This window comes from Neolamprologus brichardi, chromosome 12, assembly GCF_056152115.1.
Source record: "Neolamprologus brichardi isolate AB-2024 chromosome 12, ASM5615211v1, whole genome shotgun sequence".
Lineage (NCBI taxonomy): Eukaryota > Metazoa > Chordata > Actinopteri > Cichliformes > Cichlidae > Neolamprologus > Neolamprologus brichardi.
In genome coordinates, this window is record NC_142115.1 from 38,570,001 (window position 1) to 38,585,582 (window position 15,582).

Consider the following 15,582-nt stretch of genomic DNA (forward strand, 5'->3'; position numbering starts at 1 on the left):
GTCCTGGTGCGGACACTGCATCCAGTACTCCAGCACATGGAAGGCTCTGGCCCAGGACGTGAAAGGTACTGCTGCGAAGATACTCTGTTCCCCGTGCGTTCGGATCAAACCAGACCCTATTCAAAAATCTGCTGTTTACATCGTGTCCGTTAATCGGTGAAAATAGGACCAAATTTTCAGCATAGTCTGAGTGCTTTCCGATGAAGTCAGATCTCTGTACCGATTCGGCGTTAAAACAATTAACAATAAAGTTATCAGTTGTTTATTTTAGGTCATTTTCCTGCTGCTAGCTCGCTCTTGTAAATGTTTTCGGTTGTTCAGAGAAACTTAAATGTAGCGTTTTTTCAATGGGGTTCTGAATGGCGGGGAGACTCCGTGTGTGGACGTGCTGGGACAGGTAAATCATTCAAACTACAGACCGAAGGAAGCGACATCCCGGGATGAAGGTGTGCTAACGATGAGGGCAGCTGGGGACACAGCGTCAGGTGCTAACGGCAGGTAGCCAACAGGGCGAGGGACTCAGGTGTGTCCCTGCTGCGTGGAACAGACTCGGTGACAAAGGTTTAAGGGCTTTAAAGGCTGTCAGTTCAAAGGTCACAGCTAAAAGTTGAAATGACTGCAGACATATTGATCAGTATTTGAGACTCTTGATTTGTGTCTTTGGTTATTGATCAGCGATTGGAAGCCAATGAGGGCCAGAGCAGAAGGTGGATGAAGGTAAACACTGATGTTTGTTACTGGAGTCACCAATGCAGACGTGTCCCTGCTGGCCTCCGGAGCTCCAGGACCCGATGGTGTTTGTACTGAAGCACCTGCGGCTCCTAATCTTTTCCCACCAGATCGAACACACACACACACACACACACACACACACACACACACACACACGCACAGTTTCCATTCACATGTTTGTATACCTGTCCACGTGAGGACCCTCCCTCTAAAGCGCTCCTGTCCTGTGATCTGGATGTAAAGTGAATTTTGTGGCCTGGGGTTGTTCAGCCCTCCTGAACACTTGGAGGTCTTCAGACTTCTTCTCTGGTGTTCTGGACCTTTGTCAGAGGAGTATGTGGGCTCTGCAGCAGCTTCTGTCTAACACTCACGAGGTTTCCTCACTTCCTCTTCCTGTTGCGTCCCCTGTGTCACAGCCCCTCCCTGCCACAGAGGCAGCGAGGAGATTTGTTTTTTACTGAGAGTTTAACCAGTTTGTGATGAAACGACCTCGACCTCCCAGCGAGGCCGGGTCACTGCACGTGTGCACAAACATGTTGCTGTGAGGAAGACTACATGAACGTTTCAGTTCCATGAGCAATAATACGTATTGGAAGCGGTCGTTGTAACAAAGTCAGCTCAGCATCACTGAGTGCGACCGGCGTCACGCCGCCCCACATCTCTTTATATTTTGCAGGAGACGCACTGTTGTAGTCTTGAGTAATCACTGCCCAGGATCTTTGGACTGCTAATAACCAGAATCGTTTCCCAGCATGCTTTGCAGTGTGTCCTAAAAATGCAATGAAACTGGACTTTCTGCAGCAGATGAGCAGTGTGAGTCACGTCCAGTCACAGACATTTGTGTTTGCACATTTCCAGAAAGCGCTGCACATATTTCAAATTTTCCTCTGAAACATAAAGACACGAGGGGCGGCTCAGGACGTTTGCACAGTGCTGTGGATAAACCGGTGAAGGGAGCTGCTTTAAATAGAAGCATCTGACACCTGTGCAGCCCCGTGCTGCAGCACTCACACAGTCCCAAACCGTGTGCAACCGACAAAACAACCAGTGTTGAAACACGCCCTGACTAACACACACACACACACACACACACACACACACACACACACACGCTTCCTTTTAAACCTGCAGAGGTAAATGGTGCCTGCTGCCGCCCTCTGCAGGCTGCAGGGGGTAACTGCACGCTCTCTCTGTGTTACCATCAAAGAGACAAAATAGAAAAATGAAAATCAGAGGAAATCGATGTTTCTGGCACCTGTTTGAACTTTGGCCTGAACGACACACCTGTGGCTGAAACACCTGGACCTCGGTCTGCATTCAGCCTGTTTCTCCCGCCGTCGGTCTGTCTAACCGTCGTGCTGGCGTCCGCGGGGTGAAAAGGGATGAATGGCGAGTCTTAGGCGCACACTCGTTACTGCTATTAGAAAGTGAGCGAGTGAAGCTCTGATGAATCGCGTCATCGTAACTCATGACGACTCCACACGAGCTCGTCCACCTCCAAACTGGATGGCACCTGTCAGCAGGTTAAAGAAGGTGTGTGTGTGTGTGTGTGTGTGTGTGTGTGTGTGTGTGTGTGTGTGTGTGTGTGTGTGTGTGTGTGTGTGTGTGTGTGTGTGTGTGTGTGTGTGTGTGTGTGTGTGTGTGTGTGTGTGTGTGTGTGTGTGTGTGTGTGTGTGTCAGACTGGCAGGACGCCATCAGCGTGGGTGTGTTGGACTGCGCTCAGGAGGAAAACTTTGACGTCTGTAAGGACTACAGCATCAAGTTCTACCCCACCTTCAAGGTACGTCAGCATGTACCTGCTGCAGGTGTGTCGCCCCCTGCAGGGGCTGATGGGTAATAACCACCTCATTTTTCTATCCTCAGTTCTTCTGGGCCCACAGCCCACCATCGGAGCGAGGGACGACCTACAGAGGTGAGACTCACCTGAACGTCCCGCTCACTTCCTTCCTGCCTTCCTTCCTGCCTTCCTTCCTTCCTTCCTTCCTTAGGACTCGATTAAAAACAAACACAAGAGTCGACCTTTCAAATAAAGACATTTATTTTTGTTTCTGTTGTTAAAAACTGTGACTGTGTGTGCAGGTGCAGACCGGGCGATCCCGTCTGTCCGTCAGCTGATGGTGAACGTCCTGCAGAACCACACTAATCTGGACCGGCCCAACCACTGCCCTCCTTTGGAGCCCTACAGGTACCTGGACCTAAACCTGGACCGGGTCGGCGTCTGTGCCACTGCTAACCTCGCTCTTTATGTTCGTCTGCAGCGCTGCTCAACTGCTGCCTCTGCTGGGTCAAAGGTCAGATCACTACACGGCCATCCTGGTGGAGGAACCGGACTCGTACGTGGGGCGAGAGGTAACCAGAACAGGAAAAAGGCGACTCGCAGATCAGAACGGGAACAGGAAGCGCTGTCCGATAAACCTGCAACACACGGAGACGATTTAGAAAGCCCAGCGTAGCTTCCGTTTATATTACAATACAGTCTGTGCGCTCTTATTTTGAAAGTTCAGTCACCACCAACCTGCTGAGGACTTCCTGTCCTGCTTTCCTACAGCACACTTTGCCCGTCTGTACATCAGCTTGATGTCTCTCTGATGTCCAGCAGGGGGCGACACTCTGGGTTTGAGTTCTCTCAGCTGTGACAGAGTAAACGTCTATGTTGAGATGATGGTCCTGTTAGAGTCAGAGGAACAGGAAGCAGGGGAGCATTCAGGGCGGGGCTAGTTACATCCAGGTTATAAAGATGGAGGTGGTACAAATGCCCACCCCAAGAGTGACATCATGGTAGTTATGGCCATCTTTAATATACAGTCTGTGTTCCGTACGGGTGCTGCAGGTGTCGGTTGGTGTCCTCACCTGTACAAACCTGTGTCTCCAGGTGATCCTGGACCTGCTGCAGTATTTGGGTGTGCAGGTGAAGAGAGCTCTGAGCTCTGATCGCCCCCTGGTGGACGCTCTGAAGCTCACTGCCTTCCCTTCCATCTACCTGCTTCATCCCAATGGGACACATGCACACCTGCACAGGTAAAGTTGAACCCTTGGGCAGTAACAGTGACCGATGTTCGATTTTCTGACCGACACCTCCTTCTGCAGCGAGAAGCCGCTGCGTTTCTTCTTCTCCTCCTTGCTGAGGACGTTACCTGGAGTCCAGCGCCGTTTGAAGTCGAGCAGCACCAGCAGTTCCGGTGCGAGCCAGGTGGGGGCGCTGCCGGGCAAACAGACCACAGAACCATGGAGGGACTTTGACAGGTAAGAGTCTCTGATTGGGTCGGTAGAATGACTCGGACCTCAGATCAGCTGACCTGTACGTCTCTGCAGGTCTAAGGTGTACACGGCCGACCTGGAGACGGCCCTCCACTACCTGCTGAGGGTCGAGCTGGCTACCCATAATACACTGGAGGGGGAGGAGCTAAAGATCTTCAAGGACTTGGTGACTTTAGTGGCAAAGGTAACCACGGCAAGCAGAGCAGCTTTGCATAACTCACAGTTCATAATACTCAGTGCAGCCTGTGCCTGAAACAAGCTGTTTTAGCTCCTCCTCCAAGATGGCGTGATTCTGACGCATGATCAATGAAAGCGTTGCCATGGAGACCTGCCATCGTGTTCATGCTGTTCAGCGTCCCTCTGAGCTGACACGAGCAGGAAAAGCGTTCACAAACCCGCCACAGCTGCTGTCGCCATCTCGTTCATTGAAACTGACGCCTCTCTCTGTTTGCACCTGTGCAGCTGTATCCAGGTGGCGGCTCCGTGGTGAAGCTAATGGAGACGCTTTCTGATTGGCTGCTCAGCATGCCGCTGCAGCGAATCCCGTACCAGGCCGTCCTGGACCTGGTGGATAACAAGATGAGGGTGAGACACTGAACGTGCTGCGGTCGGTACTCAGGAAACGAGTAATAGATTACACATCAGTCATACAGAGCCTTATGTAGTTACTCACTGGAGAAAGTAACTTGTCACACTGCTGTTACAGAATGTAATCTGATTACACTAACACTTTACTTTGGTACAGTATTACAGCCGACACAGATGCTGACTTCCTGCTTCCTGTGTAGATCTCAGGTGTGTTCCTAGGGGCGGAGCTTCGTTGGGTGGGTTGCCAGGGGAGTAGGGCGGGGCTTCGAGGCTACCCGTGTTCCCTCTGGACCCTGTTCCATGTTCTGACTGTTCAACATGACGCCAACCCCACCGCACTGGACAACACAGGTGTGTGTGTGTGTGTGTGTGTGTGTGTGTGTGTGTGTGTGTGTGTGTGTGTGTGTGTGTGTGTGTGTGTGCGTGTGTGCGCGTGCGTGTGCGTGTGTGTGTGTGCGTGCGCGTGTGTGTGTGTGTGTGTGTGTGTGTGTGTGTGTGTGTGCGTGCGCGCGCGCGTGTGTGTGTGTGTGTGTGTCTGTGTGTGTGTGTGTGTGTCTGCGTGCGTGTGTGTGTGTCTGCGTGTGTGTGTGTGTGTCTGCGTGTGTGTGTGTGTGTGTCTGCGTGTGTGTGTGTCTGCGTGTGTGTGTGTGTGTGTCTGCGTGCGTGTGTGTGTGTCTGCGTGCGTGTGTGTGTGTCTGCGTGTGTGTGTGTGTGTGTCTGCGTGTGTGTGTGTGTGTCTGCGTGCGCGTGCGTGTGAGTAAACAGTGTCTGATGTTTGGTGTCAGTCCAACAGTGTGATCGCCCCACAGCTCAGTTTGTTGTAACTCAAAGGAAGGTTCCAGAACGTTTCAGTGTTTGGGGATCAGAGCTCTGCTCGTCTGCAGCGCTGCCTGAAATCAGCCGCTGTGCACGAGCAGAGCAATAAAACCCTCCAGTGACTCTAAACGGACCCGCCTCTGTGACGCAGGTCTGGAGGCTGAGGCGGCGCCGGTGCTGCAGATGATGCGCCGCTACATCCGAACCTTCTTTGGCTGCCGGGAGTGCGGCCGGCACTTCGAGCAGGCGGCAGCGGTCGGCGTGGACAACGTGCAGAACCGAGAGCAGCAGATCCTCTGGCTGTGGCAGCAACACAACAGGGTCAACATGAGGCTGGCAGGTAACACGCAGGCGGGCGCGCAGACGCAGACATTCGCACACACAGTCTTTATACACACAGGAAGCTTGCTGAGGATCAGAATTATTGATCAGATTATTTGATCGCTGTCATGAACCTTGTTGACCCTCCTCTTCTCGCCCCGCCCCTCCAGGCTCTCTGAGCGACGACCCCCTCTTCCCTAAAGCTCCATGGCCAAGCCCCTCCCTCTGCGCTTCCTGCCACGAGGAGAAAAACGGCGTCCACATCTGGAACCAGGACAACGTCCTCCGCTTTCTACGACAACACTACGCCGCCTCCAACCTGTCCCCCGAGTACTCCGTGACCCCCCCTCGACCTCCTGCTCCTCCAGTTCCCAAGGAGCACGAAGGAGGCGCGAGGAGCGACTCGGAGAAGAAGTCCTCCACCCAGACTCCTCGTCCGGGACGCCAGGCTGTGAAGGGGGAGGAGAGGAGGGAGGTGGTGGGTGTGGCTGGAGGAGGGGGCGGAGTCTGGCTTCTGGGCTTTAACAGCGTGGACATGAGTCTGTGTGTGGTGCTGTACGTGTGCTCCTGCCTCTTCCTCATGCTCCTCTTCTTCTTCTTCAAAGTGCGATCCAGGAGGTGGAAGCTCCGCTCCTCCCGCCTCCACGTCTGACCCGGTGGGTGGAGCCAGGACCAGAGCTGGTTCTGGTTCAGGGCTGATTTCAGCTGTTTCTCATAGACTGATCGGCGCCTGATCAGGTGATGGCAGGAGGTCAAATGTGAGCGGCACAAACAAAGTGATGTTTGTCTGTGGAGGCGGAGCTGAACGCTTCCTCTCGCCGGGAACACGAGCGATGAAGAACGAGCTCTGTGGACGAAGACCCACGACGTGTAACTGACCCCGAGAATTATCTTAAATGTGACAGACTCTGGTCCTTCTGGGGTCGAGTGACCAGAGCCGAGGAGTCCGTCCTGACGGAGCCAAGATAAAAACCTGAACCGCAGTCAGCCCTGAACCAAAGCACAACCAGCCCTGGTTCTGGATTTACTCGCTCGTATGTGGACACCCGTCTGGACTCTCAGGTCTGACTGTATTTATTTTTACCTGTCGAACTCCTCTGGACCCTCTGACCAGGTGTGTGAGACCTGGACAAGCTGCTGTGGGCTGGGGTCATTTCCCAGAATCCCACAGGAGGACCTGAGGGTAGACCCTTAACAGCCTGGACGTGACAGTATCAAAGTGAGTTCACTTTGTGCCAAACCTTTAACCTGCTGACAGAAGACACACCTGTCCTCTCAGGCCCCGCCCACTCCCCACTCTGTGTGTGTGTGCTGTTGTATGTCTGTGTTTGTGAGGACTTTGTAAATTGTAGGCTTTGTGAGGACACCGTAGGAGGGAAACCCGTCCCGATAAACTGATGACTGATTGTAGTTTTGAAGTGATTCTTGTTTATCACTTTAATTTATTTCCTGTAAATAATTCGAACCCCGAAGGCCCAGAGTGAGTTTGTTTTCTACTAAACAACCAAAATGATGAAGCACATGTGAAAGCCGTGTTTACCGGTTGTATAAATGTTTGTTTGTTCCAGATTATTTTCTTCAAATAAAATCAAACTGCTGAAACCTGCAGAGGGTCGTTTTTACCCAGAAATGTATGTAACCGTTGTTTCCGTTTGTCAGGGAGTCGTGACTTCATGAAGTCCTTCAATAAGCATATGTGCAAACTCCTCAAGATGGGCGGTGACCATGGTGGCATTTAGAAGTCGGCCATCTTGGATACAACTTTAGTTTTTCCAATAGGAAGAGGGCCATGTGACACATCAAACTTATTGGTAATGTCACAAGAAAAACAATGGTGTGCTTGGTTTCAACGTAACTTTATTCTTTCATGAGTTATTCACAAGTTTCTGACCACTTATAAAATGTGTTCAATGTGCTGCCCATTGTGTTGGATTGTCAATGCAACCCTCTTCTCCCACTCTTCACACACTGATAGCAACACCGCAGGAGAAATGCCAGCACAGGCATCCAGTATCCGTAGTTTCAGGTGCTGCACATCTCGTATCTTCACACCATAGACAATTGCCTTCAGATGACCCCAAAGATAAAAGTCTAAGGGGGTCAGATCGGGAGACCTTGGGGGCCATTCAACTGGCCCACGACGACCAATCCACTTTCCAGGAAACTGTTCATCTAGGAATGCTCGGACCTGCACCCATAATGTGGTGGTGCACCATCTTGCTGGAAAAACTCAGGGAACGTGCCAGCTTCAGTGCATAAAGAGGGAAACACATCATCATGTAGCAATTTCAAATATCCAGTGGCCTTGAGGTTTCCATTGATGAAGAATGGACCCACTATCGTTGTGCCCCATATACCACACCAAACCATCACTTTTGTTGGTCCAACAGTCTTGGAGGATCCATCCAATGTGGGTTAGTGTCAGACCAATAGCGGTGGTTTTGTTTGTTTCACCATTCACATAAAAGTTTGCCTCATCACTGAACAAAATCTTCTGCGTGAACTGAGGTTCCTGTTCCAGTTTTTGTTTTGCCCATTCTGCAAATTCTGTGCGCCGATCTGGGTCGTCCTCGCTGAGATGCTGCAGTAGCTGGAGTTTGTAAGGGTGCCATTTGTGAGTAGCTAATATCTGCCGAAGGGATGTTCGACTAATGCCACTCTCCAGTGACATGCGAGTGCTACGCTGTGGGCTCTTGCTGAATGAAGCTAGGACAGCCACTGATGTTTCTTCATCAGTGACAGTTTTCTTGCTTCCACATTTTGGCAAATCCAACACTGAACCAGTTTCACGAAACTTAGCAAGCAGTTTGCTGACTGTAGCATGGGAGATGGGTGGTCTCGCAGGGTGTCTTGCATTGAAATCTGCTGCAATGACCCGGTTACTGCGTTCACCAGATATCAACACAATTTGGATCTGCTCCTCACCTGTTAACCTCTTCGACATGTCAATGGCTGTGAACAAAGAGAAACTTGTAAATAACTCATGAAAGAATAAAGTTACGTTGAAACCAAGCACACCATTGTTTTTCTAGTGACATTACCAATAAGTTTGATGTGTCACATGACCCTCTTCCTATTGAAAAAGCAAAAGTTGTATCCAAGATGGCCGACTTCTAAATGGTCACCATGGTCACCACCCATCTTGAGGAGTTTGCCCCCTCACATATACTAATGTGCCACAAACAGGACTTTAATATCACCAACCATTCCCATGTTATTACGCTGTATCCATATAAATGACCCACCCTGTATAACGTTTAAATTGGAAAAGAAGCTGGCAAATTAATTCAAACTCCTGACCCGATAAACATAAACTAATATGAGTGTTTTTAATTGTTCTCTATTCCACACAGTGTTAAATATACACACAGACTAAAATTTACACCCACCTTTAACAAGTTAAATTTTAATAAGTAATTCTGAAGGTTCAAAAATGTCTTTGAACATGACGCGCTGTCTCTCCTAATGACTGACTGCAGCATAAAATGGATTTGTTGAAATGCACTTATTGGATTGATCAAAGTGAAAGTCCAAAGAAGTCAATGACGGTTTCTAAATATCTGCAGATTCAAGATCAGCTTAAACAATTGTACACAAGTACAAGTTATTCAGATCTGTTACCTCTTCCCAAAGTCTGGGAAAAACATCCAAACTGTCCCCCTCAGATCGGAGGAAAGTGGTTAGGATATTCAGGAATAACCCGGGGACCACAAAGGCTCAAGCCTGCTATCAAGTAGAAACCAATGCTGCAACACCAGCTGAACTACACCTGCCAGCAGTCATCAGTGAGATGCTGGGCTACAAGATGAACAGCTACAAGGAGCAGTACCCACCATGGAGAAGAAGAATCTGCAGAAAGGTGCGATGAAGAAGGTGTCCATACCCGAGGCCTTGGACACTGCCAAGCAGCGACTCACAGCCTTGGCCAGCCGCTTGAAAAGGTACACCAGAGAGATCGAAGGCAGGACAAAGAACCAGCTGCTCTCCACAGAACCAGCCAAGGTGTACTCTCAGTGGCAAGAGAGCAATATGAGAACAGCACCACCAAGGCTGAGCAGTACTGGAAGAGCATATGGGAGAAGGACGCTGTTTTGTTTGTCTCCTTATTTCTTCATAAATAATAATCCTTTTGTGATCTGCGACATACTTTATTAACCATGCTTGGTTAGCCGGAAAAACAACAACCACCCCTCACCTCTTAGCGCTCATGCCCGTGTTCTTTACAGATAGTGCCACCTTGTGGTATGGCATGAAACGATGTTAACTTACAGCAACACTGCTTATCATTACAGACGCAACAATAACAATGCTCAGTGGCTAGTGGATCTGAGGGCAGACCACAGCAACCTCCCTGAACAGGGTCCAGTAACCATCACAGTGGCAGACATCCAAGAAAGACTCTCCAATATGAAGAGTTGGACAGCACCAGGGCCCGACATGGTTCACGCCTACAGGCTGAAGAAGCTGACTGCACTCCACGAGCGTCTGGCAGCACAAATGAACCAGCTGCTAGTTGACGAGAGACACCCAGAATGGCTAACCAAAGGTCGGACAGTCCTGATCCTCAAGGACCCCCAGAAGGGACCAGTCCCCTCCAACTACCGACCAATAACCTGCCTCAGCACCACCTGGAAGCTCCTGTCAGGCATCATAGTGGCTAAGATGAACAGACACATGGGTCAATACATGAGTGGGGCACAGGAAGGGATTGGCAAGAATACCAGAGGTGCAAAACACCAGCTACTGGTAGACCAAGCAGTCAGCCGAGACTGCAAGACCAGACTGACCAACCTGTGCACTGCCTGGATTGATTACAGGAAGGCCTATGACTCAATGCCCCACAGCTGGATCCTAGAATGCCTAGAATTGTACAAGATCAACAGGATCCTGAGAGCCTTCATCAGGAACTCAATGGGGATGTGGCGTACAATACTAGAGGCCAACTCCAAGCCCATAGCACAAGTCACCATCAAGTGCGGGATCTACCAAAGAGATGCTCTGTCCCCACTGCTGTTCTGCATAGGCCTGAATCCCCTCTGTGAGATCATTGACAAGACTGGCTACGGATACCGACTAAGGAGTGGAACAGGTGTCAGCCACCTCCTGTACATGGATGACATCAAGCTGACTCACTGATCCACACCACCAGGATATACAGCAATGACATCAGAATGTCATTTGGACTGGAGAAGTGTAGTTGGATGATAACAAAGAGAGGGAAGGTAGTCAGAACGGAGGGGATCGAACTACCAGAAGGCAACATTGCAGACATAGAGGACAGTTACAAGTACCCGGGAATCCCACAGGCAAATGGGAACCATGATGAGGCTGCTGGGAAAGCTGCAACCACCAAGTACCTGCAGAGGGTCAGGCAAGTGCTGAGGAGTCAGCTGGCCAAAGGAGGAGATAGAAGCCACTGACAGTGAGACCCTTTGTGATGAGAACAGTAGATGACCAGCTGACGGTCCAAACCGGCTGCTAGTAACAAAGGATGTGTTCTCTGGAGTAACGAATCACACTTCTCCTTCTGGAGTTTGGGTTTGGCTGTTGCCAGGACAACGGTACTTGTCTGACTGCACTGTCCCAAGTGTAAAGTTTGGTGGAGGGGGGGTTATGGTGTGAGGGCTCCAGTGAGGGGAACTCTTCATGCTTCAGCATACCAAGACATTTTGGACAGTTTCATATTCCCAACTTTGTGTGACCAGTTTGGGGATGGAGCTTCCTGTTCTAACTCAGCTGCACACCAGTGCACAAAGCAGGTCCATAAAGACATGGACGAGCCAGTTTGGTGTGGAAAAACCTGACTGGCCTGCACAGAGTCCTGACCTCAGCCCCACAGAACACCTTTGGGGTAAATCAGAGACTGTGGGGCAGGACTGTTCGTCCAACATCAGTGTGACCTCACAAATGTGTTCCTGATCAGAAGTTCCCATAAACACTCCTAAACCTGTGGAAAGACTTCCCAAAACAGCTGTTTAGGTTACAGCTGCAAAGGGTGGGCCGACATCACATTAAAGCCTGTGATCTGTTATCTGTCTAACTGACAGATAACAATGTGCTGTCTGGTGGCTACAGATCTGTGATGAGACTAAAACATTCACAGCACTTTGGAGGACGAGGGTTACACTGTTCTTAGCAAAGTTCTTCTTAAAGGTCTTGGAAGGTGGAGACAACACCATCACATGACAGGAAGACGACGCTGAACACAGAGCAAATTTCAGCTGAGATGGTCCATCCAGAGCTCGAGGTCAGTCATTAGCCTGCTCTGAAAACGTCCCGATCCTCAGCTCGTGCTACTGACTAGAGCAGGGCGATATGGCCAAAAATATTTATCACGATATATATTTGAAAATTTGCGATGACAATATAACTGACGATGTAATTGATGCGAGACAAAAGACAACTCCACAACTTTACTAGTGCAAAAAAACCTCCATGCATTCATTTTCACTTAAACAAGCAGCTGTTTTTTATGTGCATTAAAGCCATATAAAAATTTAACAGTGCAAATGCAAATTCCTTGCTGAAAGTTTAACCAAAAGGCATTTCCAGTGGAAACCCAATTCAAGAACTTTGCAAGCATGGATGGAGGGAGAGCAAGAGGAGGAGGAGGAGGACGAAGAGGCCATGCACGGACCCATATTTCTGATGATATAAGAGCAACTTTGGTGGACCATGTCATCAACCATGGCCTGACTATGAGGGAAGCTGGGCAGAGAGTCCACCCACATCAAATCAAAATCAAATCAAATCAATTTATTTATATAGCACTTTTCAAAGGATAAAAACCACAAAGTGCTTCACAGTAATATAAAACAGAAATACATAAAATACATTAATAATAAAACACAGCACAAATCTAATTAAAAGCCAACCTAAATAAATGAGTCTTAAGCTGCTTTTTAAAAGAATAAATACAATCAAGGCAACGTAATGATGGAGGGAGAGCATTCCACAGCCTGGGGGCCACCGCTCTAAAGATCTATCTCCTCTGGTCTTAAAATATGTTCGTGGGATTACCAACAGCCTTTGATTAGATGATCTCAGGCTGCGAGAGGGAGCGTGGGGTTCTAAAAGATCAGAAATGTAAGCAGGGGCATCACAATTCAAAGCTTTAAAAGTCAGTACCAAGATTTTAAAATGAATTCTGAAATGTACTGGAAGCCAGCGTAATGAGCGTAACACTGGTGTAATGTGCTCTCTTTTTCGTGTCTTAGTTAAAAGCCTTGCAGCAGCATTCTGGACTAACTGGAGACGGTCAAGATTCCTTTTGCTCAAACAAAGAAAAAGGCTGTTACAATAATCTAAGCGAGAAGAAATAAAAGCATGAATAACCATTTCTAACTCAGACTTAGACAGCAAAGTTTGCAGTTTGGAGATGTTTCTTAGCTGAAAAAGGCAGTTCCTAATTAACTGGCGAGAGTGTTGTTCTAGGGACATGGCAGAATCAAAGATCACACCAAGGTACCTGAGGCTCAGGTGAACAGATGAGCCAAGAGAACCAAGATGCTGTTTGATTAGAGATATCTGGTTGTCAGGGGCAATAATTAATGTTTCTGACTTCTCAGAGTTCAACTATAAGTAGTTGTCACCAAGCCACTGTTCAATGGAAGCTAAACATTTAATTAAAGAGGACAGTTTATGGACTTCCATCGGCTTAAAAGAACAATAGAGCTGAATATCATCAGCATAGAAGTGATAAGACACCCCAGGGAACTGCCTAATTATAAGTCCTAGAGGTAACATGTACAAAAGAAAAAGAAGAGGACCCAGAACTGAACCCTGCGGTACCCCACATGTCAGATCTTTAGAATGTGACATAAACCGATTCGCAAAAACACTAAAAGATCTGTTGGAGAGGTATGACTGAAACCACTTCAAAGCCAGACCGGACACACCAACTACGTCCCGGAGCCTGTTAATCAGGATGGTCAATGGTGTCAAAGGCAGATGTCAAGTCCAACAAAACCATGACTGAGGATGCTCCGGAGTCAGCTGACATCATAATGTCACTAGAGACTTTAAGTAATGCGGTTTCTGTTGAGTGACTTTTACGGAAACCTGACTGAAATTTGTCATAAATTTCATGTTTTTCTAAAAAAGTGGTAAGTTGATCTGCAACTACTTTTTCCAGAATTTTCAATAATAATGGAAGCTTAGAGATATTTATATTTATATTTCCCAGTGTTGTGTCATGTTTACTTGTGTTTAGAGTTTTGGCACAATGAGCGAAGTTTTGCAAAATGTGTTCAAGCAACGGGCAAAAACTGTAATAACTAACCTCGTATTGTGGATGGATTATCTCAGTTGTTCTCCTGACTGAAGTTTGGTCCTTTTACAGCACCCTGCCATGCGACTGTATTTGTCTCTAACCATCGGGAACCTTCACATTAACTTTTATCGAGTGGAAAAGTGTTAGCGTTCATCCTCCAGCTTCACTGTGCTAATGTTATGCTAACATAGCTGTGTAGCTAGCGATCACGTAGCACATCATTATATACCAGCTAGCCCAACTTCAGTAACCCTACAAACGTCACTGCTGTTTAGTTTTCTGTCTTCATTTATGTTGGAGGTGTATGTTTGAATTTTTTCAGAAATCACTCAGTCAGAACATGCTATATCATGTTTAGGTAACTAGTGAAACTAGTGAGCTAACTTCCTGCTAACGTCTAACTCTGTTAAATGTAATAACTTCTGTTTTCATGGATGCCTGGATGTTAAACTTCACAGTTACACCTGGTAAAGCAGCAACACTGATCATTTTATCAAATAGGAAAGAATTTAGACAGTTTTTAACTCAGTGATGCTGCAGTGTTCGTTTGGCTTTGGGACCTGAAGCGGACGGAGTTTAGGACCCAGATTACTCCCAGGTTTACGAGCACCTTAGTCCGACAAATACGGCAATAACTACGGCCGCTTGCATGTTGTACGAAAAAAAGTGCTTTGTTGTGTATCTGACGGACAAACACCAAACCAGTTCCACATCACTGAAGTTGCAGCATTTTTACAAACCAATTCTGGTTCATCTGTTTCCCCCTTCTCATTCTCCGTTACCGCCATGCTTTTTCGGCCACGTGCGCAGGCGCATTTTACCCATATTCTATTGCGATATTTCATTTTTTTATTGTTGCCTAACATTGCAGCGGTATTACCGTGAACGGTATGATATGGCCCAGCCCTAGTGACACATTGGTGTCGGGACACAGTGAGGTGTTAGAGACATGCTGCTTGTGAGCAGAGCTGTTACAGAGCTGGAGACACTGAGAACAAGCAGATGGAGTTTTTCTAAGAACTGCAGCACAAAGATGAGACCCTCGACCGATGCTGGAGACCACAGAGTCTGTACGTCAGCAGGTAGCAGGCCCGCTCACCTGACCTCACCTGACCCTGAAGGTGACCCTTTGTAGGGCTGAGGACCAAACAATGTCCTCACAGTGCAGGAAAGTCCTCAGCAGGACAGATTTCAACCACGATATGTCTACATAAACACAGAAAGACATGAACAAACACACGCACACACACAGAGCTACTGTACGAATCCTTATTTAGCCTTAGCACCCCCTCCTCTTCCTCCTCCCCCTCCCTCACACATTCAGCATCCACCCACCCATTAAACACAGACACCAGGCCTGTCTGTCTCTCTACAGTAGCTGTCTCTCTCTCGTGTTAGAAACTGTAAGTGTTGATGGAAGCTGAGGCTGCAAAACTGCTGCTTTGTGTTTGTGTGTGCTGGTGTGACTATCGCTGTGAGGACCAAGCACGGCTGTTTCACCATCAGAGCGAGGACCCTTCGGCCTCTGTGTGTCACGCTCCTTTAAAGGACTGTGTGGTTGTTCAAACTTTGTTTGGGGTCAGGATCAGGGGCT

General features: G+C 48.4%; 1 protein-coding gene across 1 annotated transcript in view; it reads left to right on the plus strand.

Annotated features, from left to right (window-relative positions):
* Positions 1-7,318, plus strand: part of qsox2 (quiescin Q6 sulfhydryl oxidase 2) — a 7,661-nt gene extending 343 nt beyond the window's left edge. The window contains exons 1-12 of the mRNA XM_087849613.1: positions 1-65; positions 2,413-2,513; positions 2,597-2,645; positions 2,813-2,918; positions 2,992-3,082; positions 3,606-3,751; positions 3,821-3,976; positions 4,046-4,175; positions 4,454-4,576; positions 4,780-4,930; positions 5,547-5,735; positions 5,887-7,318. The exon at positions 1-65 is cut by the window's left edge and continues 343 nt beyond it. Of these exons, the coding sequence (XP_087705739.1) occupies positions 1-65; positions 2,413-2,513; positions 2,597-2,645; positions 2,813-2,918; positions 2,992-3,082; positions 3,606-3,751; positions 3,821-3,976; positions 4,046-4,175; positions 4,454-4,576; positions 4,780-4,930; positions 5,547-5,735; positions 5,887-6,368 (1,789 nt within the window). The 3' untranslated portion in view covers positions 6,369-7,318. The remainder of the gene's footprint in view (positions 66-2,412; positions 2,514-2,596; positions 2,646-2,812; positions 2,919-2,991; positions 3,083-3,605; positions 3,752-3,820; positions 3,977-4,045; positions 4,176-4,453; positions 4,577-4,779; positions 4,931-5,546; positions 5,736-5,886) is intronic.
* Positions 7,319-15,582: the final 8,264 nt, after the last annotated feature.